The sequence below is a fragment of the Balaenoptera borealis genome, assembly GCF_965194805.1.
Source record: "Balaenoptera borealis genome assembly, chromosome: 9".
In the NCBI taxonomy this organism is placed as follows: Eukaryota; Metazoa; Chordata; class Mammalia; order Artiodactyla; family Balaenopteridae; genus Balaenoptera; species Balaenoptera borealis.
In genome coordinates this window covers 72,243,555-72,263,681 of record NC_138873.1, presented here as the reverse complement: position 1 = coordinate 72,263,681, position 20,127 = coordinate 72,243,555, and the positions used below count along the sequence as shown (strand labels likewise).

General features: G+C 39.4%; 1 protein-coding gene across 2 annotated transcripts in view; it reads left to right on the top strand.

Annotated features, from left to right (window-relative positions):
- LOC309635036 (cytochrome b5 reductase 4-like) overlaps nt 1-15,964 on the top strand; it is a 41,633-nt gene extending 25,669 nt beyond the window's left edge. For both annotated transcript variants that reach the window (XM_082405773.1, XM_082405772.1), the window contains 5 exons: nt 27-179; nt 2,967-3,117; nt 3,426-3,512; nt 12,483-12,647; nt 14,804-15,964. In XM_082405773.1, coding sequence (XP_082261899.1) covers nt 27-179; nt 2,967-3,117; nt 3,426-3,512; nt 12,483-12,647; nt 14,804-14,858 — 611 coding nt within the window. In that variant the 3' untranslated portion in view covers nt 14,859-15,964. The remainder of the gene's footprint in view (nt 1-26; nt 180-2,966; nt 3,118-3,425; nt 3,513-12,482; nt 12,648-14,803) is intronic.
- The last annotated feature ends 4,163 nt before the right edge of the window (nt 15,965-20,127 follow it).

The window sequence follows — 20,127 nt, the reverse complement described above, 5'->3', positions numbered from 1 at the left end:
AATTTCTTTGTTGTGACTTTTTCCAGGTACTGAAATTGTGAAGCCATATACACCTGTATCTGATCCCTTATTCTCAGAGCTCAAGGAACCAGTTCTTCCCAACAATAAATACATCTACTTTTTGATCAAAATCTACCCTGCTGGACTCTTCACGCCAGAGCTTGATCATCTTCAGATTGGTTAGTATATATTTTTTTAACCTAGATTGTGTTCTGGATTGGATCACAAGTTATACTTTCTTTTAGTTATTTCCCTGTGGGAGTCTGTCAAATATTTTAAACTCATCATGTCTGCAACCAAAGTCGTGTTCTCTTAGTCCCACCAACCTATCCTTGCTTTCATATTCCTCATCTGTTATTTGCGGCATCACTGTTCATCCTCGACCCAATCTGGAGACTCGAGTCATTCCTGAGTCTTCCCATTTTCTCCCTCCCAATCCAGTCAGTCACTAAGTTTTATTGAGTCTACCACTCAGTGACTTTTTAATCTTTCTTTTCTATCCCTTCTGCCACCTTCTTACATCAAGCCTTCATCATTTCTCTCTTAATCTGTAATTGGTCTCTCACAGTTGCCTCTAACTGGTATCTTTCTATTAATCTGCATTTTCCAGTTCTTTTTCCATACTGCCTTGATGATAGATTTAATCATGTTGCTCTGCAGCTTTGACGCCTTGGATGGGTCTCCATTACCTGAATAGCACAAGTATTTTGTATAGTGAGAGGTGAAGCTGGAAAAAGCACCCAAGTCTTTGCAGGCCATGAAGAGGACTTAATCAGTCCAGAAGTTTGTCATCCTCATTCTTAGGTGCTTGAGATTTTTAGAATGCCTCTCTCTACCTGTCAAGTACCTTTTTTAAAATTTTTTTTTAAAATATCACTTACTTTTTGAAGCCTCCCTCCTCTTCTGAACCCCTCGGTAACTAACACTTTGTTCATTGATCTAGGATAAGAATAAATAATATTCCTTCTTTACAGGACTTTGAGTTTAAGGATAGATATGTCTTATCTTTGTATTTCCCATACCCAGCAGGGCAGCTAGCACATAACAGGCTCTCAATAAAAGTACTTTGAAAGAATTAACAAAGGGACTATAATGAAATCTACTAATATTTAGAGACACCCCCCCTTCCTGTTTCTACTCCTTTTTCTGTGTCTTCAACTTTTCACTGCCTTTTGCCTAACAATAAAAGAGCTCTTCCCCTTTTAAGACAGTATTAGCAGTAATATCAAGTGAAGTAGATCACTAAAATTTGGAAATAGAGAAAATTTGTTGCTGTCTGAAAGTTAAGTTCAGCAGTCTACATATAATAGATGTGATGAGTCATCTTTGGTTACATAAATCAAAATATTGAACATAAATGTGAACCTAAAGAAGTTTGGAAAACCTACAGATCTAGTGAAGGTGATATCACCTTGTGAAGGACTGACAACATGATTGTAATATAGCAGGTGGAAACTTAACTGATGGTATTATAACCTGTCCATAGAGATTGCGTAACAGAGAGCAGCGTGGAGAGTCAGCATAGAGCATGGGAAAGGAAAGTCAAAATAGCAAGATCAGTGTTTTTTCAACTTCATCTAGGGGAACCAGTCATGGCACAGATACTGGTGCCACTTAGAGGGTTGTACACTGGCATGGCAGTGGTAACTCATGAAGTCTCATTATGGCCTATGTGAGCTACCCTATAAAATTATCCACTTCTTTGTTTCAATTCCATGCTCATCAAGTAACTTTTAAACGATTATTTTGCCCTTCCAAATGTTCCAAATATTTGGTCTTCCAATACTGGGAATGAGATGCCCTGGATGGGGCAAGTAATGCTCAGGTCACTAGATGCAGGTAGTCAGGCTGAAAATCCATTGCCATTCTGGCATGTGTGCTTTAATCTCTTGTGAACTTGATTAGCATCAAGTCCTTGCCTGAGTCTAATCAATTTTATGACATTGGAAGGACTGGACTGTGGACAAAAGTTATCAAGTTAATATCATTCTGTGAGGCTGCTTTAGTAAACAACCAGCTGACTTTTTCTTGAGGATGTTCTGATCTTATGGTCCCTTTCAAACTATAACAAGGAGCTTCTGTTACTTTCTAATGTTTAACTCATCAATTACTACAACATTCTTACTATCCTGCCATGGACAAAAAAGGGAAAAATTATGAGCATCCAAACATTTAAAAATAAACCAGAGCATTTGAAATTGTTTTTAAAATATGGTCAGCTTTATTTTTTATTTTTAAAGTTACATTGAAAACTTCTGAAAAGTCCTAAAGACAGTTCTCTTATATGAGTGGTACATAGCAATTATATCAACTGCATAGCAGAAAAGGGTTTATTCAACTGTTTTGATTGAAAATTTGTAAGTAGCATGCCCCAAGTACGGTTTCTGATCTTGTTTTGTCTTTATGGAAATTAAATGCAGAACAGCTCTTGTTTTAATTGATAGGTATTTTCAGAGATTTGATGGAGGCAAAGTTAGCACATTTACTAACAACATAAGATATTAGAATACATTTTTATTTCAATTTTCTCTCCTACTACGCTTATTACTGTGGTTAAGAATCAGTATGTAAGTAGTGAATATGTATTTTCCACCCTATACTGTGCAAGACAGGTATACTCGGACTCTGCTTTTGAAGTGCCTAGTTTTACTTTAGCAATCAAGCCTTTATTGATAATTTGTAGTTAAATACTTGGCAGTAGTTTGTATGTTAGAGACTCCAGTTGATTTGGGAAAATAATATTGGGAAATGAGTATAATGAAATCTGATTATTAATTTGATTATGATAATTTGAGTATAATGACATACTTGGGAGCCTAATGAGTATTCTCAAAACCCCTTACATTCCTTAAAAATTGAGATGTAGTCTGATAATTATGCAACCTGTTTCTCCTAGTGTTCTTAATTCAGCTAGGTTAACAGTCTCAGTTTTTTTTTCCTGATTTTATGTATATTTCATTGTTTAGGAGATTATGTTTCTGTAAGCAATCCCAAGGGCAATTTTAAAATATCCCAGTTCCAAGAATTGGAAGATCTCTTTTTATTGACAGCGGGAACAGACTTCACACCAATGGTTAAAGTACTGAGTTATGCTTTGACTAATATACCCAGTCTCAGGTATGTCATTTTGTCTTTAATTACTACCCCTTGTAAGACTGCTAGATTAGTAGAAGGTATTCTAAATCGATTAAATACCTAGTGGACCTTGACAGACATGTTATCCCTCAGTCATCATTTCTCACTCTTCTTCCTCCACTCAAAACTGTTTTATTTACTTGATTCCTTTATTTTTGATATTTTTGGTTACCTAATTGTCACTAAAAAAACATTCATGCTAGTTCACTTTTAGACTTTCCATTCATGCATATTTTTAATTCTATAATCGAAATAGTACTTTTTGAGTTGTTGTTGTTTTTTCTTTTAAGGAAAGTGAAGCTGATGTTCTTCAATAAAACAGAGGATGACATAATTTGGAGAAGCCAATTGGAGAAATTATCATTTAAGGATAAAAGGTATAAAAGTGGTACTAGCTCTGTTTTTAAATATTCATACAGGTTTAGTCAGTTGATACCCTGCCTCCTTTGGTTGGAATTTTTAACTGACCAGGAAACTCCTTCAAACAAAAATAATCACTAATTCTCTTTTAAAAAAAGGAAAAAAAAGCTAAATGTAAGTAATGTTAAGTAATGTTAGTACACCTCCCCCAAAGAAATAGTTTGATAAGGTCAATGTGACATCAAATATGTATCAATAAAATATATACTGGGCTTTATGTTTATGTTATGTTGTTTATACTGAGTTAGGTTTCATTGAAAATGATCCAGTGTAGCCAATTTGGTAATTCAAGATTTTCTTGTTATAATGGGGACAGATCAAATAAATCTGGTGAGATAGGATAAGCAAAAATAAGCATTTTTTTTTACTACAGGATTTCTTAGAGCCTTTACTATACCAATGTCCATTGTGACTTTCCAAGAAGGGGATTCCTTCTGCATTGTTTAGCAAGATTCTCTTCATTATTGTTCGTTTACATTAACACGTATTAAATATCACTAGTGGTCCTCAGTACACACTTTGGGAAATGCTGGTATAGGTAATAGAAAAAAGTCTGAGTCAGGCTGAATTCAGTGGTAAAATGAGGCAGCAAGGACAGCAAGGTGGCAATTTGTTTCATTGAAAAAGGAGCCCTAGCACAGTCCAAGGAAGTGAGATAATTTAACCACGCATATGCCCCATCTCCCCTAAAAAGATATGAAAGCAGTTGGAAATTCAAAACAAAATTCTCAGAAGAAGAATGAATTGGACAAGCTGTCATATTTCTGAAGCATTTTTGTAATCATTAAAAACTATTTCGAAGAACTGCAGAACGTCATAAGTCATACAAAATATCTGACTTAAGTATTTATGACAGTATGGAGTATGGTGGAGATAAAGTTCCAGACATTTTAAAAGTTAAAGACCTCAGAAATTCAGCTGTCCCAGGGGCTCCAGGTTCTTCTGAACATTTTCTGAATATCCTCACTAAGGTGATGCCGTAATTCCTTCTAGTCTTTTCCTCCCTGTTGTCTCCCATCCTCCCCCTCTTTCTCTTTTAGTAAATAATTTGCACAAATGAAGGACGACCTGAATTTAATCATCGAAGTGTTTTCTTACATACTTAAAACATAAACCTAAGAATATGTACTATACTTCAGTAGTTGCATGGCAATTTAGAGCATAATTTAAAGAAATACAAATTCCTGGGTTTTTCAAGTGTCTTTTTCACTAATTTTCAAAGTAGAAAATCGGAAGCAGCATTTATCAAAAAGCCTAAAGACCTAAATTCTGGTTTTCAGTCTACCCTTTACTAGCTTGAAACTGTATTAAAAAATTACGTAGCTCTGTGGGCCTGTCCCTTTATTTTCAAAATAGAATAATGACATCTTTCCTACTTACTTCATAAGCCTGTTGTGAGGACTAGAGAAGATAGTGTAAATGCTTGGAAATTGTGAAGCCCTGCCTCAGATATTTGGATTGCTGCTATGAAGGACCTCTGTATACATGTGTTCTTGTGTTGACTGTTTGACCTCCTGTTTCCTAAACAAGCATTTAAAAGACTTTAAGCAGACATAGCTACACTTTCTTAGCTAGGTTTTTTAAAAAAAGTATTTCTGGCAGTTTTGGGACATAGTATTCTTCAAGATAGTTTGATTGTACAAGAAAAATTCATTTACTATTATTTCAGCGAACAGACATTGTGCTCTTAGTCTATCCATTGATGTTAAACTCGACATAAGAAGTAACGTGTATATGTATAACTGAATCACTTTGTTTTACACCTGAAACTAACACAACGTTGTTAATCAACTATGCTCCAATATAAAATAAAAAGTTAAAAAAAATTAAAAAAAAAGAAAGAATTGGTAAAAAGGCATGTGTTGACAGCTTCTGAATATGAAGTGCCCTTTAACAACGTCCCCTGTGTGTTTTGTTTTGTTTTGTCTTGCTTGGTCCACATAATTTGGGTTGGTGGAATTGCATAGGCTGCAGGATTGAGGATGAGGAAAGGGCCCTTTTTTTTTTCACTTCTGGATGACTGGCTCTAAGTGAGTGAGACGCTCCAGTTTGCTGGGAGAGGTGAGAGTGTTTTGCCTCTGGCTTGCCTCTATCCTCTCTCTCCTGCTCCCTCCCTCTCTCCCGGCTCTCACCTGCCTGCTCCTGCTCCTGTGCGCTCTCTGCCCCCTCCCTTTCCTTCCACTTTCTGGAGGTACACCCTCCTTGCTGGGGGCCCTCTACTGGCACTGACTTCCAGCATCGGATAATCTGTGCCCCCTGGAGACTCGGGGTCAGACCCTCACTGGAAAACACAAAGGCCTTGGGGTCAGACCCTCACTGGGAAACACAGAGGCCTTGTGTATGTACGTGGCTTTGGAACATTTATCAGGAACCTTCCATATTCTCAGGTTTTATGCAGATAGAGGAGAAACCTAGTCTTAAAGGTTTACTGATGGCTGTCGGTAGTACTGTTCATTCAGAGCATAATTGTTGAGTCCCATACATAGAAGGAAAGTGAAACTTCAAATTTAATATAAGGTAGTTTTAATTTGTCACATCTGTCATTTAGTTAACATTTAAGGCTTAATTTTTTTTATCTGTTAAACCACGCTTTCCTACATCTTGACTCTCCTATGTCACTGCTCGTTTTAGTAATAAAGTTTCTGATGGCAGAATGTGAAACTTGAACACATCTCCTTGGTTAAATTATTATTGGATTGTGACTATTAAAAAACATAAGTTCTATAGTTAAAACAAATGAAATACCTTACTCTGTAGGATTAGGACACAGCTTTCCATTCAATCCTTTGCAGAACAAGGAGGGATAGGAAAAATGTATACTGAGACTGGTGTATTATCTAATATTTTCATTTTCAGCAAGCATGCTGTGCTTGTCCTCAGAGTTTATCCAAATAATATAGTTAGCAAAGGAAATTCTTTGAAACATTGTTGTATGATGGAAACTTATTAACCTTATTAACCTCGGGCAAGTCACTTGATCTGACGGAGCTTCAGTTTTTCCATCTGTAGAGCAAGGACATCAATATCTCCGTCATAGGGTTGTTTGGGAGTGGGGGCCATGAGATAGCAGATGTGGGTGCCTCGCCCAGAATTAGCATATTTGTAACTTTCATTTACTCATGAATTTCCTGTGAGCGTCTCCCAGGTGCCTGTATGGGGGTATAACAGGGAACAGGATATTGTGTTGGCTTATCTTCTCATGCAATCCAGGGAATGGATCTCTTCATTTTCCCATGTTGCTAAACTTAACAGAATTGCTGAAAATAGGTAGACCATTTGTACTCTTGTAGGATGTTTCTGTTTCAATTCACTTTTCATGTCATTAAGCATAAAATTTCAACGGAAAAAAAAAAGTTAGTTTGCCTGAATTTTATCCAAATATTTTATTACACTTGACTGTTAACTCCAGTAGAAGGTAAATATGTACAGCAGCAGGTGTAGCTAATTACTATGTAAACTGAAATCCAAATTAGATTTCACTTATCTCTGTCTCCACTACTGAGCAGTGTTATGAGGCCTGGTTGACTCAGTCTTACACACTGGTACTCCCCCCTCCCCCAGTAGAATGCGCCCACTCTGAGTTCTCTGCTTTTGCAGAATTCTTTTTGAGGTGCAGGACAGTTTGACAATGAGATTGACTTCTGGATGGCATTTTGTAATATATAAATATAATAAGTATTTTCCTTCCCTTTCAAAGCAGTCATGTTTGAAGATAATAACCTTATTTTAGTAAAGTTAGTAGCATATTGTTTTCTATAAATAGTAGAATTTGATGATTTGCTGATATTCCCCGTTTATAAAATTAATACGTTTGTATAGAAAAATATATAAGGGAAAAGATCACCCATAATCTTACCATCCAAGGAACAACATTATGGTTTGTATCTTTCCATTCTCTTTCTCTCTCTTTCTCTCCTTCTCTCTCTCACAGACACACACATACATACAAGCACTCACGCACTTATACACTTAAATGCATACATTTTTGTTTTGTATTTTTAAATAATGTAGCCATACTGACTATACTGTTTATAACTACATTTTTAGTGAATTGTGTGTATTCTATGTATAGAATACTTTCAACCTGTGGTTCTCGACCTGGAGTGATTCTGTTTCTCCCCGCCTGACACCCTGACACCCTAGGGGACATTTATGTCTCGAAACATTTTTGATCGTAACAACTGATGGAAGGGGTTCCCCTGGCACCTAGTGGGTAGAGACTGTTAAGAGCCTACAAGAATGCTGTTAAGAGCCTCCATTGCACAAGACAGCACAGGACAGCAAAGAATTATCCTGCCCAAACTGCCAGTTGTGCTAGTTGCGAAAACTCACACTACACCATGATTTTTAATAGCTGCATTGTACTTGGTCATTGAGTTCATACCATAATTTGTTTAACCAACCCTCTACTGTTTGACATAGTGAGTACAAATTTTTCTGTACCTCTCTAACTATGCAGGATAAAGATTCACCAGAAGAATCACTAAGTCAAAGTGTACCAAGGCCTCTTGATCCATTTTGACAATAGCCTCTCGAAAGGTAAAGTTTTTCTATATTCTGGTGTCAGTTTGGGGACCAGCAATGTGTAAGTCCCATTTAAGACAGCAAAATCCAGTGATTCCAGAAGCACAAGTAAGTTAAATAAGGTGCTTGAATGCCTTTCTTTTTCCCCAGCCTGTGGGCCCCTAATCTGGACCCTATACCACTCTCTGTTCCTCCCAGATGTTCCTCCAGGGGTGGTGTTTTTTTGGGTTTTTTAAATTGAAGTATAGTTGATTTACAATATTGTGTTAGTTTCAGATGAACAGCAAATTGATTCAAATATATATTTTTTAGATTATTTTCCATTATAGGTTATTACAAGGTATTGAATACAGTTCCCAAAGTTTTTTGGGTTTTTTTAAAATTTATTTATGTTTTGGCTGCATTGGGTCTTCGTTGCTGCATGTGACCTTTCTCTAGTTGCGGCGAGCGGAGGCTACTCTTCATTGTGGTGCGTGGGCTTCTCGTTGCAGTGGCTTCTCTTGTTGCGGAGCATGGGCTGTAGGCACGTGGGCTTCGGTAGTTGCAGCACACAGGCTCAGTAGTTGCGGCACACTAGCCCTAGGGCACGTGGGCTTCAGCACTTGTGGCTCACGGGCTCTAGAGCGCAGGCTCAGTAGTTGTGGTGCATGGGCTTAGTTGCTCCATGGCATGTGGGATCTTCCCGGACCAGGGATCGAACCCATGTCCCCTGCATTGGCAGGCAGATTCTTAACCACTGCGCCACCAGGGAAGTCCCAGGGGTGTGTTTCTTGGAATGTGTTCCTTGAAATATTCATGTGTTCCCCCTAAAGGGCTCTATGATTAAATAAGTCTGAGAAATAATGTATACTATGTTATCTTCTTGAAGTTTAATATGAACTTAACATATTCAAAGCTTTGAGAAATTCTGAACAAATCTATTTAACTTCTCTTAACCCAGTAGTCCCAAACTTATTTGACAGGTTAGCCTTTTGTTTTCATGGACGACCACTAACATTTGGAGGAGCACAAGTGTTTAATCAGATTCGTTTTGAGAAATATTTTTAACCCCTAGCTGTTTATTTTGTGAGCTGTTTTTCCCATGAGCAAATAGCAAGTTTTTCTGCAGATTCTAGTATTTTTCTTTAGCTAGAGAAACCAGGAAAAGCTGGGACCCCAGATACTCTGAAATACTACTTTGTGGGCAGTGACAAGCCACTGAAGCTTTAGCAAAGAAGTTGTGAGATTGGATCTGGGTTTTTAGGAGAACTAGTATAAGAATGATGTGCCAGATAGATGAGGGTAAGCTTAGTAGAGCAGCATCTTAAACAAGAGATAGAAGGGCCAGTCCTGGAGTTGTGGCAGTAAAAAATGGGAAGGCAGGGATATGTATGTGTAAGAAATAGGAAGGAGTGGGTCTGGGAAGCTGATTGCCTGGAGGAGGAGGGAATATGTTGTTGAATGACTTCAGTCTCTGCGTATGGTTTAGACTGAATGCATATGTTTATATTTCAAGATTTTTTTTATCTCAGGTCATTTATCAGCCTACTTTAAAGTAATTTTTTTTGGACAAGCTTGTTTACTTCCATTGACATTTAGACCTCATAGGCATTCATCAGAAGCAGCCCTCTCCCTCTCGCTCTCTCTGTCTCTCTCTCTCATGTTACTTTGCACTTTATGGATTCTCGAAATTTATTTTTAGGTAACCTTTTCAAGAGTACCAGTCCTTTCTGGCATTTCTGAAATCACAGGGCAGAAAGGAGTTTCAGGACGTTTGCCAGTGCATCCCCTCATGCCTCAAGGCTATAAATGCTTCAGACAGTAAGTTGCCCTTCAGAAAAATTCAGAAGCAACCATCCACAGTAACCATCTGTATCCTGATATGGTATAAGAAATCCTTCATTCGTGTATTCTTGAGTCTTACCTTGGGATTGCTCCCGCTCCAGTGTAAGCTCTTTTCCAGTGCTGTGAAGGAGAAGATAAACAGGATAGCAGCCTCCTAACGATCCCCTGAAAATTGCATCCATGCCACCTGGTCACTTTTTCCATTGAGAGACCCAAAAGTATACCCAGGGGACCAATATGTGAATAAATACAAAATACATGAGGAATTTATACCAGTTATGTAAGGATCACAGTTATTTTTCACCCTTTAGTAGATGCCTGCAGAAAGCATGCCACTGATTAGGCTTTTTTTTTCTTTTTTTCTTTTTAAAGCATCTCACTAAAGGAAAATTAAGATTTTTATTCAGATGACAAAGGACGCCAGTATTGATTTATATATCTTAGCAGTTTTATTCCAGTGACAGACTGATTGGAAATAGAGGCAGAGGAGACTATCTTTTATTCGTAATTTAACAAGGCAATTGCTACATTTTATTGCCTTGTCTATGTATAATTAGAAATGTCTTAAGATAGTGGTTCCACAGCTGCTTTTGGGTCCCCTTTGATAATCTGATGAAAAGTTATAGACCTTCTTCCCAGAAAAATGCCCTTACAAATTCACGTACATTTTTATATGTAATTTTCATAGATGCCAGCATATGACTTTGTTCTTCTGAGTATAGTGTTTGTTTTTAACCAATATGGCTTCTTGTTAAATAAATTCCTTTATTCATTCATCAAGTATTTTTTGCACACTTGCCTCAAGCCAGGCCTGGATACAGTATGAACAAGACAGGCAAGGACTCTGCCCTCATGGAACAGCAAACAAACATCACATTCCAGAATTATGTAATGCTATCTTAATTATAAGTGCTGGGAAGGAAAAAATGTTAGTGAAAGAAAGTATTTGGGGTACTGTTTTGTATAGGGTGGATTCCTATTGCTTCTAAAGTGAAATGGGAACCTTGAAGGCAAGAAATAAAACACGTCTCTGTTGGGTTTTTAAATATAAAATCAGAATATTAGAATTGTAAGAGAGCATATAGTTTTCCCACCTTGTTCCACAGATGGACCTATAAGCCCTAGAGGCTGGGTCTGGTGAGAGCTGGGACGGGTTCTGTAGCCCCGGCTGGCGCCCTGAGCTGGTCTGTATGCTTGTGCTGGCCCGTCCGCTCTTGGGAGCATTTACCCAGCTGCAGCCCAGCCAGGCGAGGACCACAGCTCCAACCATGTCTTGCTTCTGTTCTGATGTTTGGCTCCCAGGGCCACCTCACGAGAGAAATTATTCACTTCAGCGTTTTCTTAAGATTGAGATTAACATATTACTCAAGTGGAAAATGTAGAAACACATTCGATCTGATGCTACTGAAAATGATAAGAACTAATTGTGTTTACAAAAATGGAGCAAAGGGAGCAGGTACAGCTTAGAATTTTGAATTTGCTATGGCTGTTCATCAGCAGTTCACTTAACAGATTACCGAGCTGTGGGAAGAAATGGTCTGTTGTTCCCTTGTGAGACTTGGTTTGATGTGCTTCTTTCTGATTGTAATTCTGTACCCTTTCTTTTCTTTGAAATGTTTCACTCCATAGTGTTTGAGTGCCTCCTGTGTGATGGCCACTAGGGGTGCAGTGATAACCCAAGCAAACATGGTCCCTGCTCTCACGGAGTTTCTGGTCTAATGGGGAAGGTAGACATTACTAGAATAATCATCTTGGTGGCCACATATTTACAGCCTGATAGAAAGGCTATAAGGAAGAGGAAAAGGGAAACATTTCTACACCACGTGTAATTACGAAAGGGCTCCAGACTGGTGGGGCTGCAGTGCTTCCCTGGAAATGATGCTTGAGCTAAGAAACTGAACAGTGGGGCGTGGTAGAAACATTACAGAAGGAGAAAGAGAACAGGCAGGGTGTGGCAGTGGAGGCTGAGAGAAGCAGAGCACAGTCTTAGGAGCTAGGATTGGGGAGAATTTGGACGTGGAGGGTGAGGCAGATCAATCCCGGGTTTCTGCCCGGGATTTGCGCAACCAAACGGACTGTGGTGCCATTCACAGCAGTGACATTGGGTGTGGCACAGGGATACTGTAAGTCAAGGTTGAAGCCATGAAGACAGTAACAGTAAGAAGTCAGATAGGCCGTTGGTTATCGGGGTCAAGGACTCATTGGAGGGGTTTGAGTCAGAGATGAAAATGCACATGTCACTGGTCGTTGCTCTTTGCTGTGCTTTATACAAGCAAATCATTAACAAAAATGTGGAGTTCTCTGAGATCCTTTAGAGCTCTCTTTCTAATGAGTTCAATAGAAAATGTCAAATTATCCTCTTATCTGTAGCAAAAGTTTATCTTTAGTAAATGTGGACTTACCTGTATGTTTTTGCGAAATGTTTGTTTACATTCTGTTCTAGTGCTTTTCTAGCAAGCGTGTCAACCTTCATACATTCATTTGTTCTCCAGGGGAGAAAAAGATGCGTTAGTGAACTGGAAACATGTTCATAATATATTTAATGTAATAGACTTTAAAAAAATGTTTCTTTTCTCCAGATTTGACCTTGAATTTGTTCTCTCAGCACCTACTTCTGAATGGAACGGCAAACGGGGATACATTTCACCAGCTCTGCTTTCTGAATTTTTGAAAAGAAGTTTAAACACATCCAAAGTCCTCATCTGCATTTGTGGGCCAATGCCATTTACAGAACAAGGAATGAAGTGAGTAGCAACGTGGTAGGAGAGAGAATCCCAGCACCGTGAAATGACGACCTCCTATAAACAGCAGTTGACGTGGCTCTCATTTCTTCCTATTCATATGAACCTGCACTTCAGTAGTATGTCACAGCGTAAGAAAATAATAACAAAGTGTTTAATCTGCTTGCAGGTGAAGCGTCGGAGGCCTGGATTATGCACAGAGTTAGACATGAACACAAAAGTCAGACACAGCCAGCTCTTGATGGCCTCTGGTAGTGGCTGGTAGTGTGGACACTTTCACAAGATTGGTGCCAGATAGTTTTGGGGACACTAGATTCAACCTCCTCTTCCACCAAAGCTTCATAATATATAATAATTTTTTTAAAATATATCATAATAAGCAGTGTTCATCTCATTGTAGCTTTTGATCTTCCATCATTCTCTGCAACTGGGTGAGCATTAATCGATAACACAGTGAGAGAAAGCCAAACAGCAAGACAAAAATCAAGACTAGAACATAAATAAGCCAAGACCAAGAGTTGAACTCTGCACAAAGAACAACCAGTGGTAGTGATCGTCTTATTTAAAAATCACCTTGATCTTATTTAACTCTAAAATGACACTTTAAAATATTTGGTTAGATATAGCCACTATTGGGTTTCTAGATGATTTTAAAATATGACTGCCTTAAATGCCCTGCATTTCCTTATTTGGTATATGACTGAACCTAACACTTGCTAGGTAATTTTCTCTCTTGCTATTTTATTTGGGTTCAGATGGCGAGAGGCTTGCGTGCCGCACCACGTTGGCCCTCGTAACTCCTGTGCCGTCCTGTCCCTTTGTCTGAACGTGTGTGTCAGCTCTGGAAGCTGCCACTTTGGGTTGGAATCCCAGCTCCACGACTTACAGTCATCCTACAATCATCAGCTAAGTGTCCTAGGGCCAAAACCTTCTAAGCTTTAGTGCACTCGCCTATCCGAGGGAATAAATGATAATATTTATGCGTGTGAAATGCTTAGCACAGTGACTACAAAGAATGAGTACTAAGTAAATGTTTATACTTTCAGCAGCATTTTATTTATTTATTTTTTCACCTCCTTTTTTTTTGGCCATGCCACATGGCTTGCAGGATCTTAGTTCCCCAACCAGGGGTCGAACCCATGCTCCCTGCAGTGGAAACGTGGAGTCCTAACCACTGGACCACCAGGGAAGTTCCCTTCAGCAGTATTTTAAACAGAGCTACTTTTAAGATTTCAGTCTCCATTTACAGTATTTGCCAAGTTGAATTATACTTAAGCAGTATTTCTGCTTCTCCTGTTCAGTGGGGGAAAATTAAGATAGAATGCTAGGGGATCAACTCCTTACTTCAAAAACTGGTGAATGAAGAGGAAGAAAACAAGCATTTATTCTCCCTTTTCTGTATGAGTTATACTACTGGATAACCACATAATAGATGAGCAGAAGTTATCCTTTATAGAATTCCTCGGCTGATAAACGAATAAAGAATGATAGAAGTAGAATATCACCAACTTCGGTCCCTAATGAAACTAGTAGATCTGTACGTAGATCACCAGTGGTGGTTAGCATCCAAAAAGAGAGGCAACCCGGTATTATGTGCCTCCTGATGAAAGAGCACTATGAAGTAGTCTTGTCAAAAAGAATTGAACCTGTATCTGATTAAGCCTCTCGATCCAATTATTAAATTTTGGGAGATAAAAGGAAAAAGGAACATATTATTAAAGTAAACCACAGGGATGCAGCAAAATGAGAACCGTGGGAGACTCAACACTTAAAAATATGATTTTGCCAACAAATAAGTTGCAGGACAGAGAGAGAGAGAGAGAGAGAGAGATGGAGGGGATGTTACAGATCAAAAAATACCCAAAAGACATATAAACCAATCACAGTGAGTAGACTTTAATTGGATCTTGATTCAAACAAACTTTAAAAAATTACAGCATTTATGAGACAATTGAAAATGTGAACACTTACTAGATATTAGATGATATTAAGGAATTACTGTTAATTTTTTAGAAGTGATAATTGTGGAGTTTTTTAGAACACACATGCTAAATAGGAAAAATGAAAAAATACTATGGTTACGATGGTAAACTTTGATCTTACTTCTTTATTTTTAAACATCTTCCCTAAGAAACATGTGCTTTTTATTTGTTTTTCAGGTTGCTGCATGATTTGAACTTTTCCAAAGATGAGATCCATAGTTTTACAGCATAATGAAGAGCTGTCATTCAACTGTTTTAGCTAAATTTGTGATTACTTAGGGTTTTTTAAAAGAACATTTTTGTATATAGGTTAACTAGAATCCAGATTTTAGTTTCTTAAGTGAAACCAAATGTTTCTTCACTATAGATACCTTGTTGACTTTATTTTGTACCGTAACTTATTTTACTACTGATATTTGTCCTGGAAGGTCAATCGTGGCAAGTATATACAGGATTCTTTGTTATGAATCACAAAGTTCCTTACCATTTAAACTGTATCACTGTTCTACAATAAGCTCTTGTGTTTTATGACATGATAAAGCAAATGATCATTTTGATCACATTTCTATGCTGTAAGATGTCTGATTAGCAATAAGATTAAATTTTACATTGCACTGTAAACTCAGGAAATGATCATTTATGTCCTTGTTCTTACTATGAAAACATGGGATGTTATAACTTATTAAGTGATCCAAACATTTTGTGTGTCTATGGCCTTGATACAGAGTAGAATAAAAAATATTCTTAAGTACTTTTTAATCTTTTGTGGTAGAAATGTGTTTGAGTGCAACAGTATGGGTTAGTGTCTATGGGAAATTTTAAAAGCAGCAATAAAAGATTCTGGAGACACTTCACACACGCAGCTTTGGATTATATGTGTTTAGAAAGTTTAAGACAACCTTGACAACTATTTTGATTCTTAGCCAAAACTAGAGGCATCAGGAAAAATAATGAAAGTATAGCATCTGGTCTCATGGTCTAAAATAATCATTCGGTGCTTTGAAATAGGTTAAATTTAAATTCTTTTTGAGCCCATCTAGACCAGCTGGGAAAATGAGGAACACTCCATCCTAAATGGTACCTTCCCTGGCTGGCTGCTTGCCCCACAGCTGGCGGTTCAGCAGGGAGCCCTCCTAAGCTCTGCTGTGTGGGCATCTTATTCTCTCTCCCTGCTGCTGTGTGCAACCTTCAAAAGCTTTCACAGGTTGGGATTCTGCAAAGGGTATCAAGAAAAGCCACTGTATATACTACCAACTGTAAAATAGATAGCTAGTGGGAAGCAGCCGCATAGCACTGGGAGATCAGCTCGGTGCTTTGTGACCACCTAGAGGGGTGGGATAGGGAGGGTGGGAGGGAGGGAGACGCAAGAGGGAAGAGATATGGGGACATTTGTATAACTGATTCACTTTGTTATAAAGCAGAAACTGGCACACCATTGTAAAGCAATTATACTCCAATAAAGATGTTAAAAAAAAAAAGAAAAGCCATTGTGAGCTTTTCATGAGGAAACTGTTGGATGCGTAGGCGGCTATGCGTAAGCTAACTTGGATTTTTCAGTCGTATTCAGGATGGCAGCATTGCTTTTACAGAAATCGGGGTGTGGGGAGTCTCCAACTCCCCTGTAAATGATTTTGTAAATAGCTAAGTCTTCACTGAATGAATGGTGTACTCAGGAGGAACACAATATTAACATTCCTCAAATTACGAATCCCCAGCCCAGGAAGCTCCCCAGGTGCGAGTGGCTGGGTCAACGCTGTCTTCTTTCCCTGCGTCTCCCTCTTCCGTCCATCGTCATTCACCCAGGCCGGAGGGTGGCAGTGCTCCCTGTGGCTAACAGGGACATTTTCTACCTCTGCCTTCCGACCACCTCTTTTTTTCTCCCCTAAGATCATGAACTTTCCAGGCACACCTTTTTTTGTAGTTTATTAGTAATATATCAATTAATTCTACCTTAGCCAGATCTCTCATCTTTTCTACCCTCCTTTTTCCTCTCTCCTCCAAACCCTTTTCTAATTACCTCCAGGATACTCCCTGTTTGTATCTCTTCCTCAGTCTTCTTACTGTATTTTAAAGCAAAAGAAAACCCATGAGCCTCTTCTGAACGTATATGTTAATAATTCCCAAATTGGCATCTTTGAGAATCAGCTGAGCTTCAGTTTTCAATATCCATTTACCACCTGGATGTTCCACAAGCCCCTCAAATTCAATAGATCCCAAACTAAGCTTTTGCCGTGACCACCTTGTTACCAGACCAGGTTCATGTTTGGCTGACGCTCAGCAAGCCGAAACGCTGAGACGCCAAGGTTTGCAGCAAAGAGAGGGTTTATTTAAAAGGCAGCCAGGTGAGAAGACGGGAACACAAGTCTCAGATCCGCAAGGGGCTCAGGGGAATTATGGGGTAATGAACTAAGAAGCAGGGCCTTCTGAGGCGTGGGGAGCGTGGGGAAAGGTGACCGGGAAAAGGCGGGGGCGGGGGGTGATTGTCGTTCTGCGCAGGCGTAACGAAGCTACAGGCTTCTGCACGTTCAAGAGTGGAGGCGCATAGCAGGAGCTGAGGGTGGAGTTTTCGACCCTCTGGCGTCAGAAGGTCCCTGCGTGGCCACTCATGTGTGCCCATTTGGAGGGTCAGTGGTCTTATCCAGTGTTAGCCAGCTGAGCTCCAACTAGGCACAGCTGACTCCCAGTTCCTGGAAAATAACTCGGGCAGATAGGTACCTGATTGTTTAGGCTACATGCCGCTGGGAGGACATGCAAGTCTTAAAACCACCTTGATTAGTGAAGGCAGCTGAAGTGGATTTAAGCAAACCCATGGTTTCAATCTCTCCCAGGTCTATTCCTCCTCTTGAATTCTCTGATTTACTGGTGCTACCTTCCACCTAGCCAGCCCTTCTAGAACTATTCGGGATCAGTGTCTCCCTCTCCAACCTGACTCCTCCATACCAGCTAGCCCTGCCCTGTGGTCCCTCAATCACCTCAGTACAATAGCCTGACAATTGGTCTTCCTATTGCAGGTTTTTTTTTTTATTCCTATTGCAGTCTTGACCTCACTGAAATTCATTCTCCATTCCAGTGTTGCTAGAGGGCCTTAGAAACTCCCCTAAATAGAGCCTCAGTCTCCCATTTAATACAGCCGTATACTGAGGAGCACAGAAGGGAGTATGGATTGTAACTTATTCTTGAGCAAAGAGCTCCAAGGCTCCTATGTCCTGTATTTGCAATAAGAAAAGGGAATTATACTCAAAGTCACTTTTCCTTGAGAGTTCTGCTTGCTTACTTCCTTTTTAAAAATGTGTTTATGTGTCAGTTTTGTATCAGTTTTCTATTTCTGCAAGGACAAATTACTGTGAACTTCGAGGCTTAAAACAACACCCATTTATTCCATGGCTCAGAGGTCTGGGCCCAATGGGGCTCAGCTGGGTCCTCTGCTGAAGACCTCGCAAGGCTGAAATCGGGTTGTCTGCTGGGCTGGACTCTTCTCGGGAGGTGCTAGAGAATGTTTAGCTTCCAGGCTCCTTCAGGTTGTTCGTAGAATTCAGTTCCTTGATGTTGGAGTTCCCCATTTCCTTGCTAGCAGTCAGCTGAGGGCCAGTCTTTGCTTGTATAGCTGCCCATGTCCCTCCTCATGCTATCTACGTGGCTCCCCCCAGCACTGGTAGATCCAGTGCATCTCATGCTTTAGATCTCTCTGCATTTCCCTTCTGCTACAGTCTTTCTTCCCCCTGCTGGAGAAAGTTCACTGCTTTTACGGGCTCATGCAATTAGATGGGGCCCACCCAGATAGTCCTGGATAATCTCCTGATCTTAAAATCTGTAGCCTTACAGCTGCAGAGTCCCTTTTGCCGTTTAATATAGCATATTCAAAGTCTGCAGGCATTAGGGTGTCGACGACTTTGGGGGACCATTCTGCCTACCACAGTCTATGAAGAGAACAGAGAAACTTGTCCAAGGTAAGATAATTGTATTTTGTCTAGAGCTCGCTATGGGCCCTCAATTTTCACCTTAATGTGATGGAGGAGTGAGAGATGCTTTCCACTCCAGAATACTTAACTCCACTATGCTGGCGAAGGCTTGGCTACAGCTTCCTCTGTGGTCTACCTTCTCTGCCACTTAAACTTCTCCTAAACTAGTTTGGGGCTGTGTCTGTTGATAGCTGCAGACTCCCACCTTTGGGCAGATGACCCAGTCTCTGTTTGGTCTACAATATTTAGAATGGCAGCTAATTGGTTAAAAAGGAAACGTGAAACCTCAGCCAGCCCCAGTCTCTTGGTGTCTTTCTGCTTTGGTTTTTTGGGGGGTTTTTTGTGTGTGTTTTTAATTGAAGTATAGTTGATTTACAGTGTTGTGTTAATTTCTGCTGTACAGCAGAGTGATTCAGTTATATATACATTCTTTTTCATATTCTTTTCCATTATGGTTTATCCCAGGATACTGAATATAGTTCCCTGTGCTCTACAGTAGGACCTTGTTGCTTACCCATTCTATATATACTAGTTTGCGTCTGCTAATCCCAAACTCCCAATCCTTCCCTCCCACACCCTCCCTCCCCCTTGGCAATCCCAAGTCTGTTCTCTCTGTCTGCCAGAATGCCAGAGTCACCTATCTGAAATACAAAAAACACATTTTCTTTCCTGGTTAAAGTTCTCTTCTGCTGCCTGGTCCCCACTCATGGAATGGAGGCTCCATCTTGGGGGGCAACACATTGAGCTCAGGGCCCTGGTAATGAGGCACTGGTTCCACACCCGGAGAGCAAGCCGAGGGGACCTCAGGCCACTGCCCCCAGCCCTCCACCAAGTGCTCAGTTCTTAGGAAGGGTGTCACCCCGAGAGAAGCTTCTATTGTCCCCAGAACATTCACGCCCAAGTCTTTCTGTGGACGTATTTTTTCATTTCTCTTGGATGGATACCTACAAGTGAAATTGCTCAGTCATGTGGTAACTGTACATTTAACTTTTTTTTAAACTCTATTTTATTCTGTGTATATTTCTAGATCTAATTCTGAGACATATACTAGTTAGATAATAATGCTTTTGAATGTACAGTTTCAAACTTTTAAGAAAATGCCAGGGTTTTTTTTTTTCCAAATTGGTTGTACCATTTTACATTCCTACCAGCAAGCACTGTATCAGAATTTCAATCCTTCCACATCCTCAACAACCTTGAATTATTAATCTTTTAAAAGTTAGTGTGTAGTGGTATCTTATTGTGATTTTAATTTGCGTTTGTCTGATGTCTGTTGATGTTGAACTTGTTATCATGTGCTTATTGGCCACTGGTATATTGTCTTTTGTAGGGTTTTAATCTTTTGCCCATTTTTAATTGGATTGTTTTTCTTATTGTTATTAAATTGGAAGCATTCTTTATACATCTAGATACAAGTCCTTTTTCAGATATGTTTCACGAATATTTTCTTCCATTTTGTGACAGCAAATCATATGGAGTGCTTAGGGCAAGAATAAGCTTGGGTATAAATCAATTTAAATTAAGAGTAAACTAAATAACAGT